Genomic DNA, 18,524 nt, shown 5'->3' on the forward strand with positions numbered 1-18,524 from the left:
AACAACCCACAGATACAACACACAAACAAACCACACAATATAACAAGGTCTGGTATTACAAAGGTTTGTTCAGCACTAGCATTTACATCAGTATCGAGTGATTGGATTTCAAGCTTCCTGCTCTAAATGCATGATTTACACCTGGGATTTAAATGTGGCCCTGGTGTGTGGCTGCTACACCCTTTCTTGCTTCTGAACCAATATGAACGTTCATGATCATAATCATGATCATGATCATGAATGTGATGTGGTCTCAAGGATTATTTCAAGCTTTCATACTTCTATTTCATGTTTGGGTTGAGCCAAGGAGAAATGTTGCTGCTGCTGAACAACTTTGATAACCATATGCAAACTGAGAAGGAAGTTAAACCAGACGGTGCTTTCCAGGAGGAACAATGAGTCTGATCCCACTGCGGTACCAATGGGATCCAGAGGGGCAGAGGAAGCTCTGAACTACACCACCTGAACTACAATCAGGCAGGTTATGATTCTAATAACCAAGAAACATTTTCAGACCCATGCAAGGTAATAAAGTATGAAATTCTTGCATCATAAATATATTGAATGATCATGAACATATTTATAGCTTCTAATAAGACAGCATATTGTAAGTGTATTGTTAGAAAAAGAACATTGTTACATTGAACCAGTCCAACATGATATAGTGCTATTTTTATTTTGCCTGGGTGGCAGCTCTTCTCTTCTGTAGGGCAATAATTATTTAGAATGTTATTTTTTCCTTGCTTTAAATGTTTACAATTTTCTTAAGATGAAACATTTACCCACAAACAAGCTTATTTTGGATTTTACACCTGGGGTCAATCTTAATAATTTCATAAGATTTATTCTCCAATATCATTGTAGTGGGGTTCTTTTAAATTAAATCACAAGGCAACTTTTCAATGAATTACTAAAATATGACACCAATTTATGAAATGACTCTTTTCATTACTTTGTCCTGTTTTGCAAATGGCTTCCTTTAATTTGCAACATAGGAGACTTGTAGTGCTTCACTTAAGGATACAGGGTGCTGTTCAAACCCTTAAGCATTTGCATCAGTATTTGCATCGCTGTGTAAAGGTTTCATATGCATTTCCATATTTTCATTTTATAACAGGAAAACCAAACTAAAGTGGAGCTGATATCCTTAATAAGAATGCTGTTAAAACAAACACGGCCAGTGAGGTCATTTATGCAGCTTTCCATCTGCAGTTATGTCCTTTTAAAGTCATGGAAACATATACATACCCTTTTGTTTTTTTAACAGTTTTACATATCAGATTATATCACAAAAATAACCTGACTAAGATGTATGGTAAGGTATATTTCTATCTTGATATTTTTTGTAAATATTCAGTTCAATTTAAGTCATGTATTGTCCAAGTATTAAATAAACTAAAGTATTAATACACATCAGAAAATGTTCTATATGTGCTTTCAATAAATCTGCAGTTGTTCATTGTTTTTCCATTTTTAAAAAAAATTAGAAAAAAAAAAACTCTGCTGATGGGTTTCAGAGAGCCAAGGTTACTTTAATAACAGAGTTCAGCTAATGTCTATTATTGGGGCTGAATAATTTAATCTTAATTTCAACAGTTTTTATCAGGAATGACCAGTTTGTTGACCAGTAGCATAGCTATTCAAGCAAGCATTGATACCAAGTATGGGTAGGTGCTAAGTCCTGCTGGAAGATGAAATCCCTATCCACATAAAGCTTGTCAGTTGAAGAAAGTCCTCTAAAATGTTGTGCGGTTGGACTTGATCTAGATTAGTATTATATATGAATTATAGATTTATTTTTCTTTGTATAACAGATATTCAAATTCTGGCAACTTCACACATCACAAGTTACTTTTCTGACTGAGGAACAATATTTGTCTATCTGCTGAGCCTGCTGTGACATTTGAGTTTCTGTGCTGATTATTTTTTTTTGTGAAGCGATAAAAACTGGTAGCTCTTGAATTGCTACAAAATAGAGCTGTATTTCCTTCAGCCCACTGGCTGCAATGTTGACACATTGAGATGCAATGAGACCTAAATTCTGAACATCATGGCATGGAGTGCATCCCAGTTTTCCATGTCTGGCATATAATCATTCATTTTAGCTTTTAAACTGGTTCTATCGATCCTGTGTCCAGACAGAAGTAATCAGTATCCTAGCATCATGACCTGTTTGTTCTGAAGATCCTGCAGCTTCCATTTCATCATGGCGCCTCCTCACCCTGACTCTCATACTGATAGGAGGAACCACAGAGCTCTGTTAAGTTAAAGATCATCTTCTGAAGTTGGGATATTTTTCTTCCAACAGGTTCCAGAGGAATCACCTCAAACCAGATGTTGGACTGGAATTTATTTCAATGTCATTTGTGAATGTTAGCTGCTCATTTTCAACAGTGGAATTATAAAGGTTGAAAAAGGTTATCATTTTGGAGAAAGTCTCATCAACATCAATATTTCCACGAAATAAGAGGCAAAAAAAAACATTGTTTGATAAAGGAAAAGCCTCTCAGAATCTGAGCCCGACAGCATCAAACTATTTTTTTATATTCGACAATTAATTTAATTTCACATAATTATCGAGGTAGAAGCGATTTGTTAAATACTTAATGAAACATATTTACCGTGATTGATGTTTGTTGTAAATGACCTATACTCACAGACTAACTTGATAATTAATCCATGTTTGTCTTTTATTGAACTACGGAGGCTGTGATGCGCCAAGACAAAGGTAAACAAAGGTAAAACAACATGAACAGGTGATAACTCAAAACCACTCGCACCTTTTTATCCTCCGTCTCTCTCTGTCATTTAAGCATACCCGTTGCCATGGCAACCTCCTGCGCTCCACAAGCCGACCAGAGATTCCATTAAAAAAGATATTAGGTTTGCAGGCTTGATATTTATTTTGGGATCATTATTAAGCGCTCCCCTGAACACAGCGGTGGTTGATTAGTTAATTTTAAACTCCTGCTCTGCTAGTTGGTAATGGAACCGAAATGCACAGAATTGCGCAACACCTCTACATTCTTAAGAGAATGAAAAATTAATAATAAATAATAAAGACTTTGCGGTATTCTGATTTAGTCATGTCATTAGTTGTGTTACCACCCCCACGCCACTAGAAGCAGTAGCAGGCCCGAAAAGATGCGACTAAGGAGCAGATTTAGAAGTACATCGAAAGCTACAGAATTTGGTAAAAACTGTGAGCTTTGCTGAAGTAATTAAAGACACAAGTTCAAATCCATGCTGAGAGTGGAACTCCTTCAATCGGTGCTCCTCCTTAGCACTGATTGGCTAAACAATGTAACGTGATCCTCTGCAGCAAGTGATGGCAAAGCGGGGCGTCATCACGACTTTACACAAATGTGTCTTTACCTCCCTGCAGAGGCTCCGCCGAACCTCTGAGACCGACTCATCGAACCCCTGACCGAACCCAGGTTAAGAACCACTGCCTTAGTCCTGTACAAGTCTTACATGAGTACAATATACTGCACCCACCTCTAATAATGTTCTGTGACACATGGCGAAACGCTCTTTATCTACATTTTGAATTGTTCCTTCGGACAGCGTCTTAAAATTGAACTGCTCTTGAACTCAAACCACAACCCTACACTGTTTCACTGATTTAAATAAAGAAAAACTCTTTACTCTTTAATATTTTTTTATTTATTGGCAAAGTGAAACAAAATAGATGGATAGCATCTCTTGCGAACAAGCATCACATAAACCTTTTCCCATTTCCAAGTACAAAATTTTACTTCGACACTGCATAGTAAGGATTATGACTGTCTAGTAACATACAAGCATCTGGAGTCAGGCACATTCTGCATTCAAGTATTTGAATGTATTTAAATTGTCTCCATCAAAATGTAAACACAACTGTATATTTTGAACAAAAATGCTTACACACAGAACAATCCATTGTGACGTGCAGTGCAAAATTGTGATTTCTCTGTCTCCTTCACAGTTTTCTAAATTATTTTTGTGATGTCAATCACTAAGACAAAAGGGAATTAATACTTATGTAAAATAATACAAAGAAAAGTACAAAACCCACGTTTACAAAGTGAAAATCATGACTAAATAAATCTCAATCTAAAATTACTGAAATATTAGATGAAAGTACTAAAGTAATGACTTGCAACAATAATCAAACGCTGCTTGATTATCTACATAAAAATTGTTTTATTCACAATTTAAAAAATTCAAAGTATCAAACTTTACAACAACTGTGCAATACCCATAAACAGGAGACTAGTTATTTGATGGTGTTCATTTTTGACAGTGACTCTATATTCTTTCTTTGTTTTTTTATATTTTTTTTTTATTTTTGGTAAAGTGCTATAGTAGAATAATGATTTACACAGTTGTCTCATGGCAAGGAGGTTGTGATCAAATATTATCTGCGACATTTGTGGAATTTGCAGATTTGTCCTCTGCGAGGACAATCTTGATCCTTTGGCCTCCTCTCTCAGTTTGCTAACATGACTCTTAGGTAAATAGTCTCTGATGTCATTATATGGGTCCTGTAATGGACTGGCTAGCTGCCCAGGATGTTGCTTGATGACTTCTAGAAAGAAAAGTAACCCTAAAGGTTTTATGTTTCTCCTCAGAGGCTTTCTGTAGAATTTCAGGTCTTAACAAAGCCTTCCGTACATGACTATTCCACATTACTTTGTCAGTGAGTGCATACTGGACCATACTTACCACAGATTATGAATGACACATGGGCTGCACAGTGGCAAAGTTAGTAGAGCTGTTGCCTTGAAGCAAGAAGGTTCTGGGTTTGATTCCTGGCCCGGGGTCTTTCTGCATAGAGTTTGCATGTTCTCCCTGTGCATGGTGGGTTCTCTCCAGACTGTTGGGTTAATTGGCCTCTCCAAATTCTCCCTAGGTGTGTGTGCATGGTTGTTTGTCTTGTCTGTCTCTGTGTTGCCCTGTGACAAACTGGTGACCTGTCCAGGGTGACCCTGCCTCTTGCCTGGAATGTTAGCTGGAGATAGGCACCACCAACCCTCCCAACCCCACTAAGGGACAACCCTAAAAGTTTGCAACAAACACTGAAAATACAGAAATATATATATTTAACCCCAACATTTCTTATCCAGCAAGAACATAGAAGGTCTAATTTGAAGTTACCTTTTAGGGTCTATCAGTAGAGGACAAGGCCTGGGGTAATTTATAGGTAAAGGAGGAAAAAAAACCCTCATCTTTACCCTAAAGGGGATTTCTTATATACTAATCTCTCATCACAAAGTGAGGAAGTGGTGGGTCCTGCTATCCCACCACTTCCTTGTCCATCTTGATACTATCAAGATGGACAAGTTCTTGCCAAAAAGACATTATCGAAATGTGATTAGTCACATTATATTTTGATCACTGTGCCTCTAGATTTCTTTGATCTTGTAGTTCAATTTCAGTTCTGTGAATAATTTCACTTTGAATTTCTTTTTTGTTGCCTTCAAGAGGTTTGTTTACTTCTGGTATCCTTTCTTCAACGACAGAAAATCGTTCGGATGTGTTTCTGCTCCTGATACTGTTAGTTCCCTCACGAGTCATTGTGGGTTTACCCAGAACACTCCTCAGCTGTGCCCAGAAAAATGGCTGCTGGTTGACCTGTTGGGGCCACTCCAGGTATGTTTTGGTACTCAGCATCTTTTTGAGCTTGCAGTATTTGCTGGGCAAGGAACTTGGATCAATGGGCTCCTTCACTACCAGAATGACATCACTGAAGGTCTTTCCCATTGCTCTCTGCTGAGCAAAGTACAACTCATAGTTGCACCATTCACTGTTCACGAAGTGCCGGGAAAGGACAAAAATAACCTGTAAAAGACAACATTAAATCTAATTAACTCTTGATTAAAAGAAATGTGGTTTAACAAAACTACATAAATAATGTAGCAAATAAAAAACCCACCAATATATCTTCCCACCACTGTTTTCATCAGGGTCGTCCACATACAGTTCATTTACAACTTCTGGGATTTCTAGTATTTTATTTTTCTGACTTGAAACTCTATAGTTTCAAGTCAGACTTTAGTGTACCATGGGAGGTCATGGGAGGTCAATTGGTAACAAATATACCAATATCAATTGGGAACGAACCAATTGGTTCGTTCCCAATTGGTTTGTTGGGAACTTCGCAGGGGACAAAGATGCAGCACACTGAACTCTAATCATTGCCAATTCATGAAATGTGATTTTGACTACTTGACATCTAAAACTGTGAAGAGCTCTATTAATGCTTTTAATAAGTACAATTTCAAAAATATGAGCAAATGAACTAGCTTGTAACATTGCTAAATAATCACATTCCTTGATCCAAACCATTTTTTTTTGCTAAGAACAAATCTGCCTGGTCACTTTGTTTTCCTGCAAAAGTTATTTGCAATAGAAGCAGATAAGGATTTTATTTTTTTACTGTTCTTAGCTGAAATCAAAAGTACTCTCTCTTACCTTGCGACTGCTTTCAATGTTCTCAATTATGTTGTCAATGATCCATTTTCCTGGCATAAAGTCCCGCTCATGAATACACAGACGATAGGGGTTCTTGTTGTTCTCCAAACAGGGTAAGAGCTGGTCCCTCACCCAGTCAGCATCTGAGTGGCTGTAGGATATGAAGGCATGATAGTTGAAGTTCCCAACATCCCCTGCTAGATTTTCCTTATGGGCTCTGTATTTGGCTTGTATTATCTGATACGTGGCTTTAGTGTACCATGGGAGGTCAAAAATATAGCAAATTAGAACAAATATTAAGATCACTATGGCAGTGGTTGCAACAGAAATGATGATAACAAGTCTGATGTCACATGCTACTTTACCAGGAAAGTATTTGGATATGAAGGTATTGAGGAACGGTTCTGGGTGATAGCATCTGTAATTCAATGGCCAGTCAGTGAGATTAACCTTTCCAATTGCGATGGTGTCCTGGACAAAAGCATGAAGCTCACAAGTGCAATGGTAAGGATTGTTTCCTGCCCTGAGCTGAGACAGTTGGGGCATATGTTGAAAGGATGCCTTGCTTATCAATCCAAATGAATTTCCATCCAAAGCTAAAATCTGAAGAGATGGGGACTCCCACTTAGATGGGATGAACTTGATTTTATTCCCACTCAGTAACAGAATTTTTAGGTTTGTGGCTTTCTTAAAGTAGGTCAAGTCCAGCTGGTCCATGTTGCAATCGGACAGATCCAAGTAAGAAACAGTGGTAGGTAGACAATGAAATGCTTCGCTTGAAAAGTAGTTGTGGTGTGCAATGAAACGAGTTATATTTTGTGTCCAAACACAGTGTCGACTTTCTTTTGCAGATCCCAGTTTGTTGTTGCTGAGGTCCAGTACCTGCAGCTTCCTGAACTGCTTTATCAGAGACGATAGGTCTTCTAGACTGGTCAACTCATTGGTGCTCAGGTTGAAGGTGAGAAGATTTGGCATGGAACCTTTGTAATTACATCGCTTGTTGTAGAGAACATCATCACTCAATCGATTGTTTGAAACATCTAATAACTCCACACCTTCCATCTCAGCCCAGGAGTCACAAGGCACACTGCTGAAATACACATACTGAATAGATAGCTGCTTTATTCTCTTGAACCAGGTGAAGCGCCAGTCAAATCGCAGCACATCAGGGTTGCTGATATACCTGTAAAAAAATTCAGATTTATTTAGAATTTTATTAGTACCTTCTAAAAATTCATCACCCTTGAGCTAACTCAAATTTTGCAACATTAAGAACAAAAATATAAATATGTATTCCAATGTAATTTTATATGATAGACCAACTCAAATAAGAACAAATTTATAAGGTGGTGTACATTTGCATCACCGCAGCATTTTGTCATTCTTTGACAAAAGAAAACTCAAGTTATTATGCTCCAACCATTTTGTTTCTTCAGGTATTCCTGCGTATGTAACATCTTCATAAAATATATTCTGTTTTAATTTATTATGATCTGCTAGGGCCTGGGTTTCAGTTGGACAAATATTTTGGCACCTAATGTGGCTACAGTACTGACTTCCTTTCGACAGTAAAAAACGATCGATGACATGACAACGATGATATGACCCGAAAGGTCGGGCTTTTGACTGTGAGCATAAGCTAATTTTAGTCAATATATTAACAAACACTTCATAATGCCAACTTAGTTTTAGATTTTCCAACATGTTTTTTTAATGCTACATCTTTGCATACTATTTGAAAACACTTACCAAAGATCCAAGTTATCCAGACTCAGCTCGGTTATGCTAGAACCTGCTCCACTGTCAACAAATGTTGGTGAACGGGCAAAGTCGATGTACTGAAGTCTAAGCCATTTGATGGGAGTCACTTGTAAGTTCAGTAATGCCATCTTCAGGAGATTTTCGTTGAACTTGCCTCTGTGAAAGATGAGTTGAGATGCTATAATGTCTTTTAAGTTCAGGAAAATGTCTTCATCACCCATGTAGTATGTGAATTCAAACAGGTTGCGGAATTGAATGACACTGAGTGTCTTGTTGGCGAGATCGCGTAGCATATGATGGAGAGCATTTGGTCGTTGATCGATCGCCATGTCAAAGCCCATCTGTTTTGTGTGGATGACTTCTAAACTTCCTGGCTCATAGTAACTTAAATTGGAGGAGCACTTGATGGCAAAAGTTTGGAGCTGGATGTTTTTTAGGGGCTGGAAATCATTTTTCTTTAGTCCCATCACCAAAGGGCCACCCAAGGAGAGAACTTTGAGTCTGACTAATTTAGAGAAACTGTCTGCTAAAGTTGCATGTCTATAAAGGTTATTTGACATGAAGAGCTCCTTCAGATTGAGGAGGGATGTCAGAGGTGATGCAGGAATTTCATGCAATGAGTTATTAAAAATGTTGAGATGCTCCAGTAATGGGTTATTTTTAAAAGCCTCATTGGCAATGTGTGTAATGTTGTTGAACTGCAGCAGAAGGATGCGAAGCTGAGGAAAGTTCTGGAAGTCAGCTGCACTGACAACATGAAGTCCATTGTAAGAGAGGTCAATGCTTTCAAGTGTAACTGGAAGTTGTCTCCATGGGACAAAATCTAGTTGTCTTCCTTGACAGTCTGCTGACAGACCAAAGTTGTAAATCCGACATGGTCCTTCATCAGAGATAAATGTGGAAGGTGAAGATGGATCTGGTGAAAATTGAGATGACACAGCTCCAAGAAGGAGAGCACAGACACTGATCAACTCACAAATCATGGTTACGGATCTGAAAAAGAAAAGAAAAACATTATTAAATAACTTTCAACGTCAATCGGAAATGATCAAAATTATTTTTGAACAATGACATGTTTTTTTAATATTTTCTTTCAAAAGACTAAGAAGAAATGGTTCAAATTTAACTGGGGTTAAAGATCAAAACTATTTCTATCTCAAGTAAATTCTAACAAAAAACAGAATCTGTTGTTATCACAGCCACTCAAGCATTCATTACGCTGAGGGGAGTTAATCTTCATTAAAGCAGACAGAACACCTGCATAGTAAGGCATGGAATGAAATAATGTAATCATGGCCTCAATGGCGCCAAAACTGTGAGTATTTACATCAATTTCATTGCATTGTTGACATCATGTCAAAAAAATTTGTGTGATTCAGATGGAGATTAGATAACATGCCTCAGTACCAGGCGATTTAAAAAATAATGCTGGATCATTTTTTAATATGCCATACAAAAGCAAATAAAGCTTTAAATTGATAATCCTTTAACTGGCTTATTAATGTATCTAATTAATTTGGTTTTCTGAAGTCACTGTATTTCAAAGGGGGGGATCTTTATTCCCTCCTGTCTTAATTTCCTCCCACAACTTAAACACCTTCTGCCTCTACTTCTTTGCACACTGACATACAAACATGCAGACACCCGCTGTCACACACAAAATCAAACACATGTAGCACATTTGATGCAATCACACCATAGCATGAACAAACAAGGATCATGCAACAAGAGGCAAGCACAACTATACACTACAGTAGACACATTATTTCTGTCTCATTTTTATTTATTGATTTATGTATTTATTTATTTATTTGCTAATTTATTTTAAGCTAGTTTTGTCTGTATAATTGTTGTTCTCTCATTTACTGTATGAGCAACAATAAATCTGCATCTGAAACTGCAAGGCAATCAATTCCAACATGTCTTGGCTCTGGTTTCCTACTTATCTCAGCAGACAATACAGTACACAAATCATTCTTCCTTTCATAAATATGTAAGTTTTTCCTTTTGTCACTGTTTTCTGTTCAACTTTTAAAATTTCCATGTATGTAAAAGTATCAAAGAGAATCAAAACAATTTAATAAAGTACCGTACACTTACAAAAACACACAATTTCTTGTGTTTGAAAAATATAGAAATATGTTTTTGTTCTAAATGTTTTCTACTTAGTTATGAAGGTAAAAAAATGTGTGCCATTGTTTGTCTGGATTAAATGTGTAATCAGTTTGTAAAAACCTGAAACCAACTTTTAACTATGCATTTACTGAAATTATCTTGTAACACACATCTTCTGGAAACCAACAGTGTGTTAAATATAATCAATTTGCAGACACAAATATGATCAGACATACTCACTCATCCAGGCGTTGTTTGCTGTAAAACACTCACCATGCTTTAAATCACTGAAGATTGTATTTGCTGTCACTTTTAGCTGTGCTCAACCTGTACTGATACTGAGATGCTAAAAAAAAACTGTTCTGTCCTCACGTGAAGGAAAGATAAAGCTTTGTGATAACCTCTTGAACAAACAGTGTTCGTTTTATTGGGTCCACTAGTGACACAGCTTGAATAAACATTTCTGCCTGGATGGGGTTATTGCAGAATAAAACTGGAACCATAATACAAATGTGAGTCATTATGTTGGCTGGACCAGACACAAACACAAAAATATGATAGACTAGTAACTCTTTTCAAAGAGTCCGCTGAAATATTATTGAAAAATCCAAAAACATTGTGGAATGTTGAACAAATTGTAGATATTATAGCCAAGAGTTTTTTAATGTAAGTTCCTCTGAATTTTATTTTATTTTATTTTTTTTACATCAGCTGTTTGTTTGAATTACAGCTAGACTCACACAAAGTCTTTCATAGCTGCTGTAAGTAGCTATTAAATTTGCAGTTGTTAAATGTGTCAAAATAAATATATTTTTCCACTGAATTAATGTCATATTGCTTCCTTAGGAGCTGGTTTTCCTTCTTCTTTATGACCTCATACGGGAACAGTTTTACTGCTTCATTGATTACTTATCTTGTCAGTTCTGAAGTGAGGATCTGCTTCTTACTGTTGATCAAATTAACAGACAATGTGTTTACAGGAAAGTGAAATTACCTCACATAAAGGGCATCCGCTTTGTGGTATCACTTGCTATTATCAAAGGTGATAAAAAGTACCACAAAGAAAGAAAATGATAATAAACTTCTTTAGCTGATGGTCAATTCTCATTGTGTCAATATTTTAATAATATTGTATGAAATATGTTAGAGATTTTTCGGTATTATCTTGCTCTGAAATAATATCCAATATCTGCATACAGATATAGATCATATTCATTCTGATCTACAGGTATCTTAATTTAAATTGGTCCCATTTCATCTTGTGTTAATTAAATGGTGTTTGTTACATCTTATTATCTTATTTATAACAAGTGCCAGCTAAAAAAGTTATAGTCTTTTTTTTATTATTATTATTTATTTTTTTATGGCAGTGGTTGTAGTAACCAAAGCTCTCCTCCAGGGGAAGTCTTGAGCTGTTCAGCTATGCAAGGACTTTGCTCTTTGTCATTCCTCACCATCATAATAACAACTGAGTGTTCCTGCATTTTATATGGGATGTTATCCCTTTGAAGGCTTTCCAGATAGTTTGAAGAATATGTGGTTATTTTTAACAAACAGCTCTGCTGTTTTCAGACCGATGTGTCTTTGGAAGAGTGTTTTTTAGTGTTGGTTCTCAAGACGCACCTTGTTTGATGTGTGTTGAAGCAGAGGAACATCTGAAACATTTTTGATTTGTTTTGCGTGTGCATGCCTGCGTTCTCTCCGGGTACACTGTCCACAAATATCCATGTTAGATTAGTTGGCCACCCTAAGCAACACTGAAGTGAGTTTGTCCAATTCTGGTTGTTTTCCCTGTCAGACAGATGACCTATCCAAGTCGTAACCCCTAATGGTTTTAACAGCTATAACAAATAATGGGCATTATTATAAAAATATATGCATTCAATATCAACTTTGGAATATTTAAGCTTTAACAAGTTACACTTGAAATAAAATCTACTTTGTTTTTTTGTTTGTTTATTTATTTCCCCCTTTTTTTCCAGAAAAAAAGCTTAACTAGCTTACTGCACTAAATAAGAAGACAAAAAGTTTCAAGGCAAATATTTTTTAGTTCCTGTTGTATTCAATTTTTAATTCAATGGTTTTAGTTCCAGGTACAAAAAAAAAAAAAAAGATTCTTGGAATAAGTATGCTCTGCATCAGGTTTGATATTAACCTGACACGACATTTGTTTTTGTCAGGGTCTGCTTTATTGATTTTTGTGCCTGACTTGTTCACAAAAGAGAAAATGCACTTGTTCTTTGGTTTGCAAGCCCATCTGCAAAAGGAATGTGCAAAAGAATGCCGCAGTAGATATCTCTTTATTCCAGGTTTTAAATAGATCTTTGCTACTGAGGTCAGGTGTTGCAGTCATAGTTATGATCTACAGGTATATTGTGATGGACATAGAAAACGTAGGTAATATAGAGATCTTTCTTTTTTTCAAATTCAGTTTTGCTCACTTTCAAGCTTATAAAGCAGAACAACAGGGAAACTCCTTGATAAAAATAGATATATTTCCTTTTTTCATGTCTGAAAAATAGCGTTGAGAACTTATGTCATGTTTATAAGTCTGCTGAGTAGCACTGCCAGTGACCCAGAACAACCTTGTCCATCCTAAATACTGATAAAAGGAAGGTAACACTGAAGTTTGACTCACCGATGAAAGAGGAAACATCCATCAAGCCATTTTCTACACCCATATAATCGTTGTGGGGTCAAAGAGGGCCTGGTGCCTATCTGTGTGGGTCACTGGGTGAGAGGCGAGTTACACCTTAGACAGGTTACCAGTCCAAAACAGGACAAACAGCCACACAGACACACCTTAAAGGAACTTAGTATGGATTACTGGAGAGAATACCCAAGAATACACAAGGATAACTTGAAAACTTCATGTATAAAATATTACCTCAGGACTTTTTGTTGCAACACCATGCAGGACAAGAAAAGAAAACTGTTTAAAGAATATTATAACTGAGCTCATGCTCTAGAATGCTCTAGAAGTATGTTCCCTGGTCAACTTAGTGTTTTTTTAATAAAGAAAAGACATTTATTAGAAATAGTATTTAGAGAATATTCAAATATTTCGTGAAACAGTATTTTCTGCATCCTCCATCCAATATCATTAGCACTTATAAACTGGAGACAAGCAGAGCTAAGTGTTTGGTCCAAATGAAAACAGTTTGGATAAATTGTTGGAGCAAATGTACTCAACCAGTAGCTTAGGAATTGCAACAGGAGGAATGTTGATACACGTGTTTTATTTCCTTTCATTAAAATAATTGACATGTACAGGGTGAATGAACATTTGATATACCACCGATCATCAATTGTGAGAGAAAATCACATTGCACAATTTTAAATATCTGATTTGCATTTTATTGCACTGATGTTGTTTTAGGTGCATCTGTTATTTGTTAACTTGATTAATGAATTTCATCATGGATGTAGAGTTGACAAATGTGCAACTGACGTGTGATGCCATCTTGTCAATCTGGCTCAAATACTCAGAAATGTTTCTGACACCCTGTTGACCACCCGGCAGTGTGTACCTGATAAAGTACCAGTGAGTGGCTTGAGAAAATTTTAGTACAAAATCCTGTAGAAGGATTTAAAATAAAACACAGTACTTTGAAACTACACTGAAAATAAAGTCTAAGATTTGAAACTGTTAGCCCAGTGACTGATTTGCTGGCTATGCAAGAACAAGAAACAAATGTTTCATAAATGATTAAACTGTTATATATCTGACATGGTAAGAAATACGTCATTCTTGAGAGTCCAGATCTCTATTAATGCATCAGTTATCTAGTTGTCAATATCCAGTGGCAAACAGTTCTTGGGTTGACATGTTTTTGCAGTGTTATGTCACCAAGCCAGCTTCCCTTCTTACAGAAGAAAGATTTAATAAGGCTGCAGACTGATGTCACTGATGTTCTGTATGCTGGTTTATTGAGGCTCTGTGTTTACATGCTATCCACAAACACAGCTGCGCTTACATTGGACCAGTGGATTCTGGAAAACTGAGCTTTCAGGTAATGATGTTCATCCTGTACAGCAACAGAGGCTCAATATGTTTATGTGCTGAAGTTCTTCCTTCCATATCAAAATGATTGATGAAACTGATTTTTACACGGCTATTTTAACACCAAGATAAGCTTTTAACTGAATCATTCAATGGCGGTTCTGCTTTTCCGTTTGGCGTTGATGTCTTACGTGGCTCTGAACCTCTGACAAATTTACAAATCTTTATAAATATTTAACAGGATTTATTTCAGAATTGCTCTGTACTTAACCAGTTTAACTATCTTTCTATCAACTCTTATCAGTGTCTGCAGATGTACTGTAGCAAAGCATCTTCTCATTGCTATACTTCCACCTCAGATTACCCATCCTTAAGGATGGACACAACTTGTTATTGCTTTCTCATAACGAAAGCGTTAATCTTGCCATTCTTCTATAAAAGTCAGGTTTGTTGTGTGTATGGCTAAGAGTTATCCTGTCAACATATTCTCCATCCTAACTTATGAATGTCTGCAGCTCCGTTAGTTACTATTGATCTCTTGGTTGCTTCTCTGATGCATTTAGGCTTCGTCTTTATAGATTTCTGTATGTTTTTATTTTCAGAAAATAAATTGAACACTCTTTCCAATACAGTCACCATCAAAGTGACTTCTTAAAGCAGTCAGCTGCACTGCATTTTATTTAAGATTACCAGATTTTAGAGGGGTAAATTAAAAAAGGGTGGAAAAACATATGACATGTGGTAACATGAGATTCTGTGTATGTCTCTAGTTTACATTGCAGACTTAGTGTCTCGTATGCCAGAAAATAATTAAAAGTTTCATTGCCTCTTACTGAAAAGTATCACTGTGTGCAATGAGCCAAAGAGGCTTTGTTCCAAAATATAATGGTTCACTGCCTCATTGTTGCCATGACAAAATAACAACTCTTCTCAGGTTACATTCTGTCATCAATTTTCATTACATCAACTAATTTGTGAAATGGGGGTAACTATATCTATGCCTCTCAATACCATTTCTGTCTTTAGCTGCCACAGCTCTGCAGTTGCACAGTCTGGCTCATTGTTGTGGATGATAGCAGTGATTTATGAAAATTGCCATTTCAATTTGTTACACCTGGGTTCATTCTGTTTTGACAATGGACACTCTTTCTGAGCAAGAGTTTAAAAAAACGCAAACAACTAATAAAAGTGAAGGGAAAATATGAAACTCAGGTTTACACTCCATAAAAAGAAACAAAAAGTTCCCATATGATTTGACTCATCATGGGCCATTGCTTTGGGATCTGGATGTATTAACAAGTTGCTGAACAATGAACAATGATTTACTGAGTAAACCCAGGATGAATGAACCAATGAGCAAAGGGCTAAACAAAACTCTGCTTTAATTTTTTTCAACCTTCTAAGGCAACTGAAATGATACTGGAAAACATTTTCTGGTCTAAGCAAACATGGAAGTTTGAGTTTCATTTCCAGTAAACTTTAGAGTGGTGCAATAAAATCAGCCTTGTTCTTTACACGCCATCTCTATAAAGTCAACACTAAAAAGTAACCTTTTATTATTTATCTCTGTGTCAAACATCCATATATTTCTGCAAAACTTCAGCCCAGGTCCCCCTTGCAAATGAAATCTAGACTTCAATGGAATTTTAACCTGGTTAAATAGAGGAAATTTTTAAGCTAGAATGAATTGAAACTTTGTGGACATTATGTAGGAAGCATAAATGTTTCATGATTAGGATATAAAGTGATGGGATGTTAGACATTTTTTTGCTGACTTTTGAAGTAGCATTTATAAAGAATGCCTATCTTTCAGCAGTGCCCAAATGTGGGATCAAAGCAGGTGTTTGTCTTTCTGACTTTTCTTTATATTGTGAATTTTCCAGTTTTGGTTTTTACTGGGTGGCTTAATCAACTCATGCTTTATACCAACTTTATGCCAAATCCACCTATTCAGAAATTAGTCAACCAATCAGCCAGAACGTTTTTCTCTAAAAAAGATAGTCTTGTCATCAGTAGCATGTCTTCATAATAAGAATATCCAGAGTCTTTCCTGAATGAGCAGAACAGATTTGGATGGAGGAAGTGAAAATGGCAGACCTCTTTTCTTGGCAAGATTGAGGCAATCTTGAGCAATACAGTCTTTAACCCCAAGTTACTCAAGATGAGCTGCCCATAAAGGGTAAAGTAGTGTTTGCTGTCCACTCTGTTATTGAACATAAGACTTGTAAATGCAGCTAAGTGACACTGTATTCTAACAGAGCAGACTAAAAGTCAAATATGTAATCAATAAATTGACCACCATCTGCTCTGTTGCCTGTAGTTGTACATTACTTCCAGCTGGTCCATTGCAATTAACATTTTCGGTAGCTGAACCTCTGATAACATCTATTACCAGATGAATATGGCTACAAAATATTATTTTACTTATTATCTGTAAATATAATTTTAAATAAACACAAAGCTATGTTTAATTGAATTTGTGCTTGGTTATTTTTATGCTTGCACAATTCAGCAGATCTTAAGGTTCATCAATTACCCAAAAATCTAATGCTGTTGCTATGAAGATTAGAATCCTGTAAATCATCACTCAAGGGTAATTTAATTAAAGCTGTCACACCAATGTGTTTTATATATGGCAGATAAGCATATGGGCACGGTAAATTTTGAATGGAAGCAATAGAAAATAAATTAGTAAAATGATTGGGAGGAAAAAATACAAAGCGTGTTGCCAATGCAATGTCAGCGCATGTTTCTGAGCTCTCTGGAGACAGCACATAAGGGTTAGACCCCAACTATTAATAAACTTAAACTTCAGTTTGATTTGACTAGCACACTCTTGAAAGCACTTTTCATGTAGCAATGCACTGCTTTGACAAAACATGCTCAGACAGAATATTACAGCGCTATTACTAATCTACCTTGAAGTAAACTTCTACCTCAGAAAGTGTCTGACAACTCTCTTTTTGTCATAATAACATACAAGGCTCACTAAGCAGAAAAATCATCGTCATTAGTGTGAAATCTGTCATAGCTGAGGGATACTTTCTAAAACTTTAAGATTAATTTTCTAGAGCATGCAAACAAATTAAATCAGATACGACTTACCAGGTAGTCTGACTCTTCCCTTCAGTTTCTAACCTGTGTTGTGGTAAAGCACCGGGTCATTAGTGACTCAAGTCTGGAAGAGTTAGCCTGGAGCTGCTCTGTTTTGTCAGCTCACTTAATTTTTATGTCTCCCTCTGACTCCCCCTCCCACTGCCTGTCTTTTTTTCCATTTCACTCTCTTCCAGTCTGTGTGCGAGTTGCTCAGGAATGTAGGCAGTGTCGGTGGAGGAACTGTTTTTCGTCCTTCCCACTGTTCCAGTTTCTACTGAGAGTGAGCTTTATCTGGCAAAACATAAAGGTAGTTGTTGCAATACTTTTTGAAAGTTAGTGTTAACCAAAATGAGGCCTTTCACGCTGTTTACTAAAGCTGTCAGGGCTTAAAAAATGTGGTTAAATATTAATTAGCTTACTTATTAAAGCTTATTGAGAACTGAATGTGTAAAACTTTGCAACCCTAAATGAATTTAAAGAGCAGGTGAAATTGATAACCATGTGAAATGTTTCTGGGCTTCTGTTTAAGTCAGTTTTATGTAATTTACTGCTCTGCTTTGTGATACACCCCATGTATTTGTTTTCTTGGCCAGGATTTTGCGAACGAGAACTCAATGGTCAAAGTTAAATTAATTATTATGGCTGTTATATGAAATAGAGGTCATAAATATGGATAAGTCAGACTATTATATTTACAGGAATTACTGGAAAACTTTGGGACAGTCTTAAAATAGAAAAAAAATGGGGTACAGGATATTCTGTTCACATGACAAGACAATAGCCACAAACAGGACCCACATCTGTGGGAAATAAGACTAAATATAGCATATTGTGCAGTTCTGAAAACAAACAAGCACTTTTCTGCCTCTTTGGAAACCAGTGTTAAATAACAGGAAAATATCCATAGGGTTCACAAAATTCAAACAATTCTTTACCTACAGTATCAAGAGTGGATTTTACTCATTTCAGGTTTTACTCTTCGCACAGGTTCTACAAAAAGCGTTCAAAAAGAAGAGACGAGAACTATGACGTCTACGAGTACATCCAAAATTCTTCTAAGGAAGTGTCAACAACTCTCTGTACCTGACGGCAA

The 18,524-nt window shown here is 36.4% G+C and overlaps 1 protein-coding gene across 2 annotated transcripts; it reads right to left on the reverse strand.

Moving 5' to 3' along the window:
• Positions 1-5,016: 5,016 nt before the first annotated feature.
• Positions 5,017-17,566, reverse strand: tlr18 (toll-like receptor 18). Of its 2 annotated transcripts, XM_016663389.1 has the most exons (5): positions 17,441-17,566; positions 8,206-9,210; positions 7,562-7,639; positions 6,457-6,607; positions 5,017-5,823 (listed from the first exon to the last, which is right to left on the reverse strand). In XM_016663389.1, exons 2-5 carry the CDS (start codon positions 9,198-9,200, stop codon positions 5,377-5,379), a joined length of 1,671 nt encoding a protein of 556 aa, XP_016518875.1. In that variant the 5' UTR covers positions 9,201-9,210; positions 17,441-17,566; the 3' UTR covers positions 5,017-5,376. The 2 variants fall into 2 exon arrangements, with proteins under 2 accessions (XP_016518875.1, XP_007576930.1); XM_007576868.2 differs by having other exon boundaries at positions 6,457-7,639.
• Between the last annotated feature and the right edge of the window lie 958 nt (positions 17,567-18,524).

The sequence above is a fragment of the Poecilia formosa genome, unplaced genomic scaffold (assembly GCF_000485575.1).
Source record: "Poecilia formosa unplaced genomic scaffold, Poecilia_formosa-5.1.2 Scaffold418, whole genome shotgun sequence".
NCBI classification, from domain to species: domain Eukaryota; kingdom Metazoa; phylum Chordata; class Actinopteri; order Cyprinodontiformes; family Poeciliidae; genus Poecilia; species Poecilia formosa.